Source organism: Panthera onca, chromosome C2 (genome assembly GCF_046562875.1).
Source record: "Panthera onca isolate mPanOnc1 chromosome C2, mPanOnc1 haplotype 2, whole genome shotgun sequence".
Taxonomy (NCBI): domain Eukaryota; kingdom Metazoa; phylum Chordata; class Mammalia; order Carnivora; family Felidae; genus Panthera; species Panthera onca.
In genome coordinates this window covers 68762144-68777408 of record NC_138347.1, presented here as the reverse complement: position 1 = coordinate 68777408, position 15265 = coordinate 68762144, and the positions used below count along the sequence as shown (strand labels likewise).

Genomic DNA, 15265 nt, shown 5'->3' with positions numbered 1-15265 from the left:
CACTGGTCCTCAGCTGAGGTAACACACTCCTCACCTGGCCCCGTCTGTTTGGACCTTGGGAGGGGTCCTGGATGAAGTGTGGGGGTCTTGGCTCATTGGCTCGAATCACAGCCTCATTCTCACGGGCCTGGCCGGAAGAGCTGCTAACCCAGGGGTGAAATTGAGGTAATGCCCATCCCTGCACAGCAGGGTTGTGGGGGGAGGTGGTGTGGGGAAGGCTGCCCTCTTCTCACTCACTTCCCCTCCTTTCCCTTCTCCCCTCAGGCTCTCCTGAACCTCCCCCTTTTAAGGTTATCATCTCCTCTCCCGTCTCCTTCAAGGACTTGGCTGCGTTCCCCAGGTCGCTCTGGTGTCTGGCTCAGCTGCAGCATGGCTGTGAATTGTAATGGCCTCACGACAACGTCCGTGATGCTCAGATACCTGTGGGTGGATTGTGTACCCTGTGGGCAGAGAGGGAAAATGTTTACCTCCAGTCATATTCCCGGCAACCGACCACATGAGGGATGGTTCTGTAAACACCTAGCGTTCCTGTCTCCAACCTGATATTAAGAAAAGTATTCTGAGCTCTACGTTATACCAGTTATAGACAGAGGTGGCCTTTATATTATTATCTCATTCATTCCACATTTATTGTGCTGTCACTCTTTGCCAGGCGTGACTAAGAGTAGACAGAAAAGACACCACGCTTGCCCCTCAGGGAATATCTGGGCCTCACCAGTGAGGCCGGGCCGAGCCCAGTGCCATGAGGACAGCAGCCTCAGAACGCAGCTGGCCCCGTGGGGGAAGCCACTGGGGCTGGGTCTTAGCTCTTCAATTAACTAACTAAATAATTAATTATTTTACTTGTGGTAAAATACACATAGTATAAAACTGACCATTTTAACCATTCACGTTGTGGTGCAAACCACCACCACTATCCATCTCCAGAACTTTTTTTCATCTTGCAAAACTGAAACTCTGTACCTGTTAACAGCTCCCCATACCTCCCTCACCTGGCCCCTGACAAACACCATTCTACTTTCTGCCTATGAATTTGGCTTCTGTGGGTACTTTATTTAAGTGGGATCATAGAGTATCTGTTCTTCTGTGACAGGCTTATGTCACTCAGCATAACGTATTCAAGGTTCATGCGTGTTGTAGCATGTGTCAGATTTTCCATTCTTTTTTTTTAATTTTTTAATGTTTATTTTATTTTTGAGAGAAAGAGTGCAAGCAAGGGAGGGGCAGAGAGAGAGGGAAACACACAATCTGAAGCAGGCTCCAGGCTCTGAGCTGTCAGCACAGAGCCTGACACAGTGCTTGAACCTACAGAACATGAGATCATGACCCAAGCCCAAGTCGGACACTTAACTGACTGAGCCACCAGGCACCCCAGATTTTCCATCCTTTTTAAGGCTAAATGATATTTCATTGCATGTAGGTGCCACATTTCGTTTTATCCATTCATTTGTTGATGGACACTTGGGTTGCTTCAACCTTTTGGCTGTTGTGAATGATGGTGCTATGGGTATGAAAATACCTTCTTGAGTCCCTGCTTTCAGTTCTTTTGGGTGTATATCTAGAAGTGAAATTGCTATATCATATGGCACGTAATCCCATTTTTAATTTTTTTTTTTTTGAGAGAGAGAGTGAGTATAAGTGGGGGAGGGTCAGAGGGAAAGGGGTAAGGAGAGGGGGGGAGAGAGAGAGAGAGAGAGAATGAGAGAATGAGAGAATATGAGAAAATGAATCTTAAGCAGGCTCTATGCCCAGCTTGGAGCCTGACAAGGGGCTCAGTCTCACAGCTGTGAGATCATGACCTGAGCCCAAATGAAGAGCCGGACCCTTAACTCACAGAGCCACCCAGGTGTCCCCTATTTTTAATTTTTTAAATAAGTCCATACTGTTTTCCATAGTGGTTCACCCTCTGACCTTTCCACCAGCAGTGTATAAGGGCTCTAGTCTCTTCACTTCCTCACATGGAATTGGGTCTCACAAGAGACCTAAGTTTGTCCTTGGACACAGAATGGGGATCAGTGGGCAAAGGAGCCAGTGGCCAGCAAGGACTTATTATTTTAGCTCTTTGGACTCAAAACTGGGGGCCCTGGGGTAGGTAGGAAGGGAGATAAGTTAGGCTGAAGAAGCACTAACCTGTTCAATGTGTCAGGCTATGTCTGTGAAATTCTGATTCTTGTAAGAAATCAGAGCAAGAAAGATATCAGAGAAGATATCATGAAGATGGAAGGGTTAAAATGAGATCCTAGAAAAATATGATTTGTTTTCAACCTCTTTTATTATATGAGGATGTATGTTCTTTGTAGACAAATTAGGAATCAACAATATAAGAAGACATTAGAAAGCACCACATTCTCATCACTGAGAGGTCACTGACTACTGCTCGGTCTTGGTGCAGTCCCCTCCCCATCATGGGCTTCTCTTTTGAGATACATTTCCCCAGTTCTTGCAAGGCTTTGTGAACACAAAGTCCGTTGTCTGGGTGGTGGCTGTAGGATTTGGTGGGCAGAAACAAGATCAAGGGCTCAGGGGATGGAATGGGGTCTGCAGGGGATCCTGAGGCTGTCAACATGGATTCCAGGGCATAGATCGACCCCAGACCCTCTGGAACCAATCCTGATAGTCAGGCCAGTCTTGGGGCCCTTCCAGGTTCTGAAGGAAGGGGTCCATTTCCGTGAGAGTGGAGAAGGCATGGCTGTCCCCGGGTGGATTGCCCTGCTGGTGGAGTCTGTGCAGATATCCATTGTGTTCAGCATTCTCTCATTGGCCTTCCCCCTCTGCCTCTCCCAGCCTGTCCCTCAGATAGGGCATGGTCCACATACCCCGCTCTAATTGTTTTTGCACCACCCCTTGGAAAATGCCCAGTCACCTGGCATCCATTCTCAGCCAGACATTGATATGACCACACAACACTGACCGTGCTGGTCACCTAATGCTTGCGAGTGACCCATCACTCCTCTTCTATCTTACAAGGGGTGTGGATCTGAGAGGCTCCCCAGGTTGTATGGCTTGAAGCAAGTGGGAGGCATGCCGCAGTAAGTGGGACCCCTGGCCTGTGGCTGGGCCTTCTCAGGCTACGCTGCTGGGGCCCATACAGCACTTCTTGCCCTGCTTCCCTAAGACCTTTAGCCCCCGCTGGGCCCAACATCCTGGGATTTGGGCTGAGACCTGGCCATACCCCCTTCCTGCCCCTACCCGATGACCTTTCCTGGGCCCAATCCAACAGACGGTTTGCCTCTAGCATCTTTTGAGCCCCCTCTGCACGCAGGGCCAAGGACTGCAGATCAGAGCAGCAGGTCCTGGGCATGGCCTCCCGCCCAGACCACCACGAGAACTCGGCATCTAGGCGTCCCACGCGCTCCTCGGTGTGGCTTCTGTTCGGGAGCGGGGTCAGACTCCAACATCTTCATCAGGCCACAGCACCTGTTGGTGCAAGAGGGAGCAACGGTGAGGAAATGTGCTTACCCACAAATACGTGTGGAAAAGCTGAGCCGAGCTGCGACGGAACACTGAAGGACCTATTGTGGTAATTGGGCTGAAGTGCCTGCCTACTCTTGCCTCTGGAGTAGGAGGCGGGCAACCACGAGTGATGGATGGCAGGCAATTAGGGAGGAGTGCATTGCCAGGGCCAGCCGACCCTGCTTCCGCGTGCCCACCGCCAGGGCCTGATCGCGTTGCCAAGATGAGCTCTCAAGTGGGAGCTGATCAATGAACGAACACCGGACTGCAGGTCTGGGCCTGGCGTGGCTGTACAATGACCCTGAGGATTACCAAGGAGCACATCAGGAAACCTCGGCCAGGAGAACAGTCTGCAGTTGGGTCAACCTCAAAAACGGAGGAGCTTCCAGAGTGACAGCCACTGAGTAGAAGCCTCCCCCAAGGCAGCAGAGGAGGGTGACTTTGCCTTTGACAGGAGGTGGGGGGAACGTGGAGGTGGCAGAATTTCCATAAATGTTCAGAGCTGGGACCTCAGAGACCCTGTCCAAACCTCTGCACAAGTGAGGAGCCTGCTCTGAGCCTCTCCTCTCCAGCAGGCTGGCTCACCACCCACTCGTCAGCCAGCCAGCAGCCTACCTTCTCTGACTCCTCGGTGTCTGTTGAAAGCCCCAGGCGGCGGCGGCAGCGGGGGTGGAGGGGGGGGGCACAGAGAGTAGATCCCAGCAGTCTGGAGGGAGGCTCTGGCTTTCTCAGCCACCTGCAGGCCCCTCACACACTGGCGTGGTCGATGTTGTTTCCGACACCTCCTGGCATTAACCAGGAAGCTGCTCATGGCCTCTGCAGCCATTCTACCATTTATCCCGTGGATGTCGTTGGGGTGTCTGCTGATGCCAGGCCCTGGGCTCCACAGGCTCCTGTCTCAGGCAACCTGCTTGGGATCCCAAGAGGCCCCATGGGGTCGAAGGAAGAACTGTTGGAATTGCTGGCCTTGCCTCTTGCTTGCTTTCAAACTGTGCATATTCTCTTCCATTCAACAAACCTATATTAGGCACTGTTATGGGTTGAACTGTGTCTCCCTACAAAATATGTTGGAGTCCTAACCCCTGGTCCCTGTGAATGTGGCCTTATTTGGATATAGGGTCTTTGCAGATGAAATCAGATTAGGATGCTAGTGTAGGGTGGGCCCCTAATCCAATATAAGTGGTGTCCTTAAAAGAAGACGAAGACACAGATACACAGGGACAGTGCTGTGTGAGGACAGAGGCAGAGACTGGAGTGACAGAGCTCCTGAGTCCCGGAATACCGAGGGTGGGCAGCCACCACCAGCAAGTAGGAAGAGGCGAGGAAGGGTCCTACCCAGAGTTTCAGAGGGAGGACGGCCCAGGTGACAGCTGGATTGCTGACCTCTAGCCTCCAGAACTGTGAGAGAACACATTTCTGTTGTTTCAAGCCACGCAGCTTGTAGTACTTTGCTATGGCAGGAGACTAATAGAGGCAGCTGCTGCGGGCTGGGCATTGTGCAGGGTGGGGCGGGGGCGGGGGAGGATGGGGAATAAGGCAGAGGACGAGAGGGATGTGACCCGTCCTCCGTCAGACGGTTATCCAGTTGTGAATTTTACTGAACATTTATTCCATGTGCCAGACGTTGTGCTGGTAGCTGAGATGTGGCAGTAAATGGACGAGGCCAAAATCCCTCCCTCAAGGACTTTGCATTCTAGCGAGGACAGAGAGAGACAGGAGCATAATAATAACAAAACCCCCGCAATAATATATTAAATAGTGAAATGTACAGTGGAGAAAAATACAGCAGGGAAGGGAGACAGACATGGGAGGGGTTATAGATTCACATAAGGTGATGAAGGTCTCCTTGGAGTGACATTTAAACTAGTGCAGTGGCTCTCAACCGTGGCTGTATGTTAGAATCACCGGGGAAGCTTAAAATAAAACAAAACGGAACAGAATCCATCAAGAGCAGAGCCCCACCTCAGGCTAATTAAGCCAGAATCTCTGGGGGTGGGGCTCAGGCACCACTCCTGTGAAAGTTCCTGGTGTTTCTAACAGACACCAAGTCTAAGGCCCACTGGTCCAGCAGGATGTGAGCAGCTGTGGAGGACAGTGCTCTAAGGCCCAGCAAGGTCCCCTATGGAGAAGGAGAACGATGGCAGGCCTGCCCACGGCCAGCCCTGCCAGAGTGTCCCTGCTGAGTAGCTAGGTAAGCTCTGCAGGTGTGGGGGTCACAGCTACAGAGTGTGCCCCCTCTTGATGGATCCTGTACTCGCCCTCTGAACCCCTGGTCCACACTCCTGATTCTAGGGGCAGCCCATTCTCTCCCTCCACTCCTCTTTTTGGCCCGGTGCTGTGGGTTACCTGACCCTAGTAGTAGTCATCCTGCCTTGCTGGGTTCGGTTCGGGTTCAGGGACGTTTTTCTCTTCCTGCTGTGGGGGTCTCATCAGCCCCCGAGGCCAGGCGTCTGCTCTGCAGCTTTACTCTGCATGGAGCTGCCGCTGGGCCTGGTATCTCCTGGCTTTGCATTTGAAAAACTGACTTGAACTGAATGCATATGTTTCTTAACTCTGGAGCAACAGATCTTGATCCCAACCTCAATTGGCTTTGGTGTCTTGAGAGTTAAAGAATTTCCAGAGCAACTATGTGATGGTGCTTTCACATAGACTGAGAGAGCCGGTTCCCTTGTTCTTGAGTGGGGCAGTTGCCTAAGAGACTGAGAGCTGGAGAAGCAGCAGGTGGGTGGGGAGGGGGCTGCACCTAGTTAGGGCCTGAGATCAGCATCTGGAGCATAGCGGCCTCCCCTCACCTACTCCTCTTACCCTGCATGCAGACACCATGCACTCCCTCTGGGCAGGGTGCTGAGCCCATCTGCCCCGTCAGACCCCAGGCATCAAAGCCTGATGGAGACCCCAACTCCTTTGCATCTCCTGAGCCCCTGCCTGCATAGCTGTCCACTCAGGAGCAGCCTGTCTGCTGTCCTTAGTCCTGTGGCCTGATGGAGCAGTGTATCTCCTCTCCATTCCTCTTCTTTCTCCTCAGCTTTTCTTCTTTCCCCCCATTTGGCTCATCTCTGCTTCCACCTTACCTCGTGTGAGCTGGCAAGCAGCTGCTAACCGTGCCCCCTCTTGATGGAGTGCTGGACTTGCCTACCCGCAGTGCCCCTCTGCCCCTCTCTGCCCCATATACAATGCCAGACCACTGAATTATGCTTTTATTGGTTTAAGTTGGCTGTGGGGCCAACAGCCTGGCCAGGTTGCCATGAGCAAGTGACTCAATCTCTCTGTGTCTGTTTTCTCACCTGTAAAAGGAAGATACTAACCGCATAGGATGGTCGTGATGTTTAAGTGAGTTAATGCACACAAAGTGCTCAGAACAGTGTCCAGCTGTTTTAAAAGGTAGGTTTTATTATTATCCAGGTGTACAAAGGCAAATAGATCAGGAGGCAGCTGCCATTGAAAAGATCGTTTGTTATTCATCCCAAGAGAAGGGAGCACAGCACACACCATGGGGGCCATGTGCAGAAGCGCTGTGGAGGATTGGGAGGCAGGGTGAGAGGGCACTGTGGACGAGAGCGTTTATTGGGGTTTCTGCGGAAAGGAATGGGTGAGGCAGGATAAGCAGGTTTGAGATGGGCTAGTTTGAATAATTTCATCAGGCTCTGGAGTAGAGGGACTATCTCGGGTCCGGTACTTGTCCCTGAGGTGATTAGGGCAGGGGAGTAGTGGCCCGGGTGTGAGAGCCTGGTTGGGGTGCCGGGCTCTGACCCCAGTGTGAGTTTTGACTTATCTCCAAGAAAGGCTAGCCTGGGAGAGACAGGCTCCCCGGGGTCAGTAAGGCCCCAGAGATCAAGCATCAGGATAGAAAGACAAGCTTAATTTACCAACACACATTTTCCAAATAAAATGACAAAATCTGTTTAGTTCTACGCTCTTCATTTGAAAAAGGAAGAGTCAGGTGCCTCAGAGCCTCACGGTGCGGTGGGGAGAACGCGGGCCTGGGTGAAGGAGCCCACCGCACTGCTGTCTGCAGCTTCTTCCTGGAGGCGCAGCCTCCTCATTTGTGAGAAGACACCAAGCCTTGGCTTTGGGGCTGCCTGGAGGACTTGGTGAGAAAACAGTTTGGAAACTCCCAGCCGTGAGCCGGGCCACTGGGAGCATCTCAGTACCTGAGAGTGATTACATTTTTGTGTCCATCCGGGGGGAAAGAAAACAACCTTCGGGGCTCTTACACATTCCAGCCCTGAGGACTCACCTCTGGCAGTGTGCTGTGGGAGAAAAGAAAGACGTTTTCAGTCTCCTGAACAAAAGCCAGAGAAACGGATAGAAGATCCACAATGCACACTGCGGGGAACGGCTGGTACATTTGACTACGTGCCTGGGGATGAGGCTGAAGTTGCTGGCAGGGATGAGTTGGAGGCTTCCAGAGAAGCTTGCTGGCTGTGTCTTCCTCTCTGTCTCTCTCCCCTAGGCTGCTTTAGTCTGTCCCTTCTAGAGGACTCCCTTGGGATGGAGGGCTTGGGGTCTAAAACCCTATCTGTAGGGCGGAGAGGTGAGACCTTAATATGGCTGCCCTTTAGGCCTGAAACACTTTCCAAGCAGATGAATCAAAGGCCCCAGTTACCTTGAGGGGTTTGCTCAGGAGTTAAACAGGGCAGGCCTAAGAGGTGACAGAACTGGGGGAGGGGGGCAGGCCCCTGACTTTGGTAACTCAGGCAGATGCATACTCCCAGACTTCATATGCCTCTGTCCCATCTTTTCTCCTGGGTGGGAGTGAGGGCACAATTAGAGCACAGGAAGCAGGACTCTAGCATATCTCCCGGCCAGCATGGAGAGGCCAGCATCCTCAACTCTCTGGTGCCAGGGCTCTTGATCTGCTCCCCAGCAGCCATTTGCAGCCCCCCGCCTGCCCCCGCCTGCGCCTGGACTCTTTCTGGCCAACAGCTCTCCTAAGGCAGAGGGTGGCCCTGGCTGTGTCCCCCTGAACTCCCTCTCTCATGGGGGTCTTCTTCCACCTGTCTCCCCAGCATCCTGTTTGCTGACATCGAGGGCTTCACCAGCCTGGCGTCCCAGTGCACTGCCCAGGAGCTAGTCATGACCCTCAACGAGCTCTTCGCCCGCTTCGACAAGCTGGCTGCGGTGAGTCTCCTGCCTGCTGTCCTCAACACCCAAGGGCCTGTGCTGGAGCCAGAGGGTGGCTCCATCTGGGCTGCCTGAGGGAGAGTGCTGTGGCCAAGGACTCGCTGAACCCCAGGGACAGGCACTGTGCCAGCGTGTGCCCTGCTGGGCAGAGTCCACTGTTGAGAACTGGGGAGGGGTAGAGGGGTTGCACGGGCTGTGGCTGCGTATCCTCACACCTTACTTTTACACTGTCACTGGTCACGGGTGGGGGCAAGTGGGCGAGCCCTCCATCTGAGGAGGGGGGTGTGGCAAGGCCCGCAGGTAACACTGCCCAGGCCCCTGAGGAATTTCTGTTTGGTCGGCAAATTAGGTGCCATAGAGCCATTTTCTTGATGAGGTTGGCCAGTGATAAGAGAATGAGTCTGAGTCGCAACTGGCCTGCAGACAGCTACGTGCCACCCCCTAGAGGCATCCGGAAACAGGATGCTGCACTGTTTGGCAAATTGGAAGTAGCACCCCGGGGCCTGGAGCGGTAAACTGTGCGTTCGTTCGTTAGGTCCTTGTTGACACTGTCATCCTTTCCCAGCTTTCGTGTCTTTGAGTGATGCTCTGGACCTTTGTAGAGTCCTTGCACGTCAGGGGCTGCTTGCTGCGGTATCACCGACATGTGGACATGTTCCCTTTTGCCCTCTCAGGACACCAGACCAGATCATTGATGAGAGGCCAGTGCTGGTCAGAGGCGGCAGCAGGGCCGCCAAGGGCATTAGATGGCGGGTCTCACACCTCACTGGTTGTTTCTATCACTGAACGTGGGTGGGGCGAATGGGTGTATGCTGGGCCCTTGGGTTTTGGGGGGGCCTTAAATGAGAGTCCAGGCCACATGGACTGGTGTGTCCTAGCATCCCGCTTCATGGAGTAATTTCTAGGGGCCAGATTTGGAGAATTGGTGGCTAACGACATCCCATCCCAACCCTAGTCATGGGTCACCCTGACTGTCGGGTGACCCTGCCAGTTCCTCTGTTCAGGAGCAGCAGTGGGCGGGTGCTTCAGCTCTGTAGGTATCTTAGCGCTCATGTGCTTGCTGGTTTAGCATTCTTTTTGGTATAAGTCTCAGGCTGAGGATCAGATGAGCTTTGGTTAAGTCTCATTTCTGCTTCAGTCTTTTTGTAAAAGAAGGAGAATCAGCAAACTGTCCGTAGAACCTTAGGCCAAGAGTCAGAGCGTTCTCTGGGGCCTGGCAATAGAACCAGGGGCTGGCTCTCAACTTGGGACCTTCCTCACTCTGATGAGTCTGCCCTATTTGCTCCCTCATCAGACCAACTGCATTCTTTTTGGGTCTCAGCAGTGACCATAAAAGTGAGTTCCTGAGCCTGGGGAGGCTGGAATGCCTCTGTGAGGGCTGCTCAGCCTGTCCTCCACTGCTCCCCCCCCCCCCCCCCCGCCCCCGCCAGTCCTGATAAGCCTGTCCTGGGGCCGGGGCCATGCATCTGCCGGCACTGGGTCTGTGCTCACTGCCCTAAAAGGCGAGTTATTCCAGGCATGGGGTGAATCTGTTTGCTTCCCATTTCTTTCCCTCCCACTTCTCTTTCCTACTATTTTTAATTTTTAAAATTAATTTGCTTTCCAGGAGAATCACTGTTTACGTATTAAGATCCTGGGGGATTGTTATTACTGTGTCTCTGGGCTGCCTGAAGCGAGGGCTGACCACGCTCACTGCTGCGTGGAGATGGGCATGGACATGATTGAGGCCATCTCGTAAGTGCCAGTCTGCGGGGGGACTATCCATCTGTGGGGGTGCTGTCCCACAGCCTGAGTAACTGACCAGCTGGCCTCCAGGTGGAACTAATGGAGGCAGGGAAACTGGGGCAAAGCTGTCTCCCAAGGCCCCGTGGCCATGCTGGAGGGCTGATTTGCACCCCTAGACTTTGAGCCTTCTCCTGGGCAACTTCTATCCACAGCAGCCTAGGAAGCTTTTCCCAGGGGAACATGTCCTCTAGGAGGGGAGGGGTTTGCAGACTCCAGGGTAGCGGGAGATATGGTCTCACCTCTGCAAGAGAGGAGGACCAGGTGGCCGTCGTGCTGGTCCTATGCATTGCACCCTAGTCTCTTAGGTCCCATGACTACCCAGCCAGGGGCAGAGCCCATTGGTCCCATTTCTTTCCAGATGAGTAAGGTTGGACTCACAGGGATTAAACAGCTCCCCAGGGTAACACAACAGGGCAAGTGGATGCAAACAGGGGTCCCGTCCTTCCTGGGAGCAATAGCAAAAAACATCTTTGGCCAATTCTTGGTCACTGCTGGCCAGAGAAGGGGGTCCAGTCATGAAAAGGTATGGGTAATCCAAGCTTAGGCTCAGGAATTTCGAGGTTCAGAAGTAGCCAGGGAGGGGCAAAGGAAAAGCCACAGTGGGCAAGGTCAGAAGTCAGGGTAGCTGTCCAGGAAGGTGGCGGGGTCCATTCGGTTTGGTGGAGTTCCTTTCTGCAGTGTTTACTGACTGCCCCTGCGTGCTTGGGCTAGCCAGTGCTTCCCTCCCTTGCCTGGAAGCACGGAGTCTGTTGAGGGAGAGGCTGGGACTCCTGCCGCTGTGATACCAGGCATGCCGAGCAGACGCCACCAGGTGGGAGAGGCAAATCGAGATGGGAGGGTCCAGGAAGGGTCAGTTGTTTCCATTGGGAAGACCAAGAGAGGCTTCATGTAGGAAGTGGCCCCAGAGTTAAGACAGAAAGGTGGAATGAGATGTTATCAACCTAAGCAAGGGGCCAGAGGCACTGTGGATGGAAGGCGCAGCCACAGCCGAGGTATCCCAGGACAAGAGCAATGATGAATGACATCAGTCTTTCCTGTGTCAGGCGTCAGCCTCTTGCCGGTGAGGTGGTGAGGAGGGCAAGTGTACACATGGTGGTCCTGCCCTCTAGGCCAGGTCAAACTGCTGGTCCCACAGCTGGCTGAGTAGATCTATCCCAGGGTATCAAGAGTATCCAGGTCCCTAAAGAGTACACACCGTATAACCCCTCCCCCCCAAGCACCTGTAACCTCTTCTGCAGACCCTGCGCCTCAGACATATACCCAGAGCAATATAGCTTCCATCACACTCTCCATCCTGCAGAGGGCCCACCCATCTACTAGAGGCCCCCGTGCCCCGGGGTGTGGTGCATGTGCCACTGTGGTGGGGACTGGTGCTGTCTTCCAGCACATGGAACATCCCTGGTCCCCTGCACCTGCTCAGGCTCCCCTTCACTCCTGAGCAGGACATGTGTCCTCTCTTGAAATAGTTAACCACCTTTCTCCGTTATCCTGCTAACGTCCAAGAAGCAGCAGCAATGTGGACAGATCCGAGTATTCTATGAACGGGGTTTGAAGCGGCTATAACTTCCCTGTCTCCGACGGGCACTAATATGCGGAACACAGCTGAATTGACTTGAGGGTAGCAAAGAGAACCTTAGTTACCTTAGTGGGGAAGAAGCGAGTCCTGGGTTGTAGTGTGAGGCGCTGTGCCCCCTTGTGGCCATGCCGGGAAGCAACGCCTCACTTCTTACAGCACCTGAGCACCAGGGCCCAGCCGGTGCGGTGCCCGTCGGGTGGAACAGTCTCAGACTCTGAATTTGGGCTGGACCAGAGAGAAATGACTCTTTGACCCCTGCACCTTCTGTCACATCCCCGACCCCGTGCCTTCCAGCCCCGCCCCCACTCTGTGTGCCTGGCCCCCGACCCTCTCCCAGCCTTACCCCTGCTCCATCCCCAGGTTGGTCCGGGAGGTGACTGGGGTGAACGTGAACATGCGCGTGGGAATTCACAGCGGGCGAGTACACTGCGGTGTCCTTGGTCTCAGGAAGTGGCAGTTCGACGTCTGGTCTAATGACGTCACGCTGGCCAACCACATGGAAGCTGGAGGCAAGGCAGGGTGAGTGAGGGCCCAGACTTCGCTTCCCATCCAACCCCACTCAGGGTGACTGTCCCGAGGCATGGGGCAGGGGGTGGGCAGGATGGGGTTGGCAGAATTTTAGTGGAAGGTCCTCTCCTTAACAAATTACTTGCACCACACCATGGCAAGCTGTAGGGAGCAGCCTCTCAACCTTTGCCCGAGCTTTACCCAGAAGATATTTGCACAAAACAGGGCAACTTGTTGTGTGATGTGATAGATGGGGTAGAGTTCTGGAGGAGGGAGGAACTGTGGGTAATTTTCAGGGGTGGCCAGGATGGAAAGGATGTGAGCTGGCCAGGGTGACTGGGCAGGATTCGGACAGGTGAGGAAGGTGGGAGTGGAGAGAGGGCCAGGCTGAGAGACCACAGTGAGGACAGGCACAGGTATAGGAAACACGGTATTTCCAAGGAATGGAAGTAGAGCACATGACCGCTTAGGGACCAGTGGGAAAAACAGTGCCTGTGTTAAAAGAACATTCGTGCCAGGCTGGGGGATCTGGACTCAGTCGTGTACTCAGCCAGAGCCACTGCTGGCTCTTGAGCGGGTTTGTGAGATTTGTGAGACTGAGACTGTGTCCTCCTGACAGGCTAATGATGTATTCTGTGATGAGGATGACATAACATAGATGTGATGTGGTGTGGTCAGGTAGGAAGGGGTCTACCTTGAACAATGGAGAGATGCAGTGTGTTGAGACTGGGATCTAAGTTGGGCTTAGCATCTGAGCCAGGGTTCCGGCCCTGGGGTTTGAACTGTGGCCAAGTCGGTTGCAGTGTGGTTCTGTATGGGGACTGGAGTTCTGAAGTCATGTTTTCTGCCCTGCTCTCCCTGCATCCCTCCCCACCTGCAGGCGCATCCACATCACCAAGGCCACGCTCAACTACCTGAATGGTGACTATGAGGTGGAGCCAGGCTGTGGGGGCGAGCGCAACGCCTACCTCAAGGAGCACAGCATTGAGACCTTCCTCATCCTGCGCTGCACCCAGAAGCGGGTCGGGCCAAGGGCTGAGGGGCCGGGTGGACCGGGTGGGCCAGGTGGGCGGGGGAGGGCTCCAGGGGTTGCTCGGCCTTCTTCTTCTGGGGAGGAATGTTTTTTGGCAGCCGCTTCCTTGTCTTCTCACTCTTCCCTTGAGTCAAGTCGTGAATTCCTCACACGGTCGTGGTTCCTGCATCTCGGGAAGGACATGAGAGTTAGAAAGGCCTTGTGACGGCTGACAGCAAAGAGGGAATGTTTTCATTTTGCTTCTGTTGCAAAAATGCAACAGGCCTCAAATCAGTTAGCAACACGGCAGTAGGCCAGGGCATGGAAATAAAACAACTAGGAGGTCTGTCCGCCATCTACTGTATCTCCAGCCATTGGTTTCATCTCTGCCTTGCTCCTTGTCTGTTGCGTGAACTAGGTGGATTCGTTCCTTCCCTATCTCTTCGTCTCGATAGGTCTCTGTCCCTACAGACCTTTATTTCTTGAGAGGACCTCTGTTCTTTCCCTCTTTCTTTCACCTTATAGTCCCCTTCTTCCCCCTCGCTTTGTCCCATCCCACACTTGCCCAAATATAAAACTGAATTATTAGCAGACTTTGGCATTCTATTTTTAATAGTGTCATGTTCCATGTTCTTAATTTTTAAAGTGAATGAAGAGAACATTTTCTATTTCTCCCTAGATTAAAATGCCTTTTACTGATGAATCTTTCCATTGAACTGACTTGGTGGTCAGAACCTTTTGACAGAGAAATCTTCCCTCTTCCTTTCTTAAGAAGTTAGACTAGGGGTGCCTGGGTGGCTCAGTCGTTTAAGCGTCTGACTCTTGGTTTTGGCTCAGGTCATGATCTCATGGCTCTTGAGTTCAAGCCCCGTGTTGGGCTCTGTGCGGACAGCTCAGGGCCTGAAGCCTGCTTCAGATTCTGTGTCTCCCTCTCTCTCTGCCCCTTCTCTGCTCATGCTCTGTCTGTCTGTCTGTCTCTCTCTCTCTCTCAAAAATAAATAAACATTAAAAAAAATTTTTTAAAAGACATTAGACTAAAGATAAAATTAAGCTGGGAGAAAAGTTCAGAGAAAGTGTTGAGTGACAGCAGAGGTTGATTTTTAAAGGGATACAGGGCTCCTTGGGACAGGTGTCCACCCTGACAGGGACATCACACGGGGACCTCATCCGCCGCAGCAGTGCAGCCCCGGAGACAGGTCCTGGCTGTGGGGCCCCTTCCAGGGAGCTGTGCCAGGCCCCCCACAGACCATGAAGAGGGATGGGAGGATTTATACGTTCTGGGGAGAGCACCTGGTGGCTTATTTGTCACATTTTTGAACATTTGCTTGCTGTTTGACTATAGTTCAAGTGAACTGACCTCCTCCCAGGCCTTCCTCCCACCCCCTCCCCTCTGCTAGGTTGATGAGGTCTTCAGCCCCACCTTCCTGCCCCACCCAGGCTGAGGGCTGTTACCTTCTACCCTAGGTTCTATGGGGTGTGTTCTTCCAGCTTCTTGACAAGCGGTCCGGAAAGGATGAAATGGAGACAGAGAGTGACACCCCGCATCCAGAGCAATGTCAGCTGAAGCAGGCTGTGTCCCCTCCCCTCTGTGTCCCTGATCTTATGGGCTCCCTTCCCAGGCTCAGAGAGGGAGTTGAGGGGAAGGCTGCCTCAGGTCTCCCCAGGGCCTCTCCAGCCCTCTAACTGGAGCCCATTGGATGGATGGACAGACAGAGATGATGTTTAGCACGTGGGGAGCCAGCTGAGGCCCCGCTTGTGTATTTGTACAATGTCTATCGGCCTTTGCATCTCAAGCTCTAGTGACCCAA

General features: G+C 53.3%; 1 protein-coding gene across 1 annotated transcript in view; it reads left to right on the top strand.

The window, feature by feature from the left end:
• Positions 1 to 15265, top strand: part of ADCY5 (adenylate cyclase 5) — a 145414-nt gene that overhangs the window by 95463 nt on the left and 34686 nt on the right. The window contains exons 4-7 of the mRNA XM_060639765.3: positions 8463 to 8574; positions 10184 to 10311; positions 12299 to 12457; positions 13326 to 13467. Coding sequence (XP_060495748.3) covers positions 8463 to 8574; positions 10184 to 10311; positions 12299 to 12457; positions 13326 to 13467 — 541 coding nt within the window. The remainder of the gene's footprint in view (positions 1 to 8462; positions 8575 to 10183; positions 10312 to 12298; positions 12458 to 13325; positions 13468 to 15265) is intronic.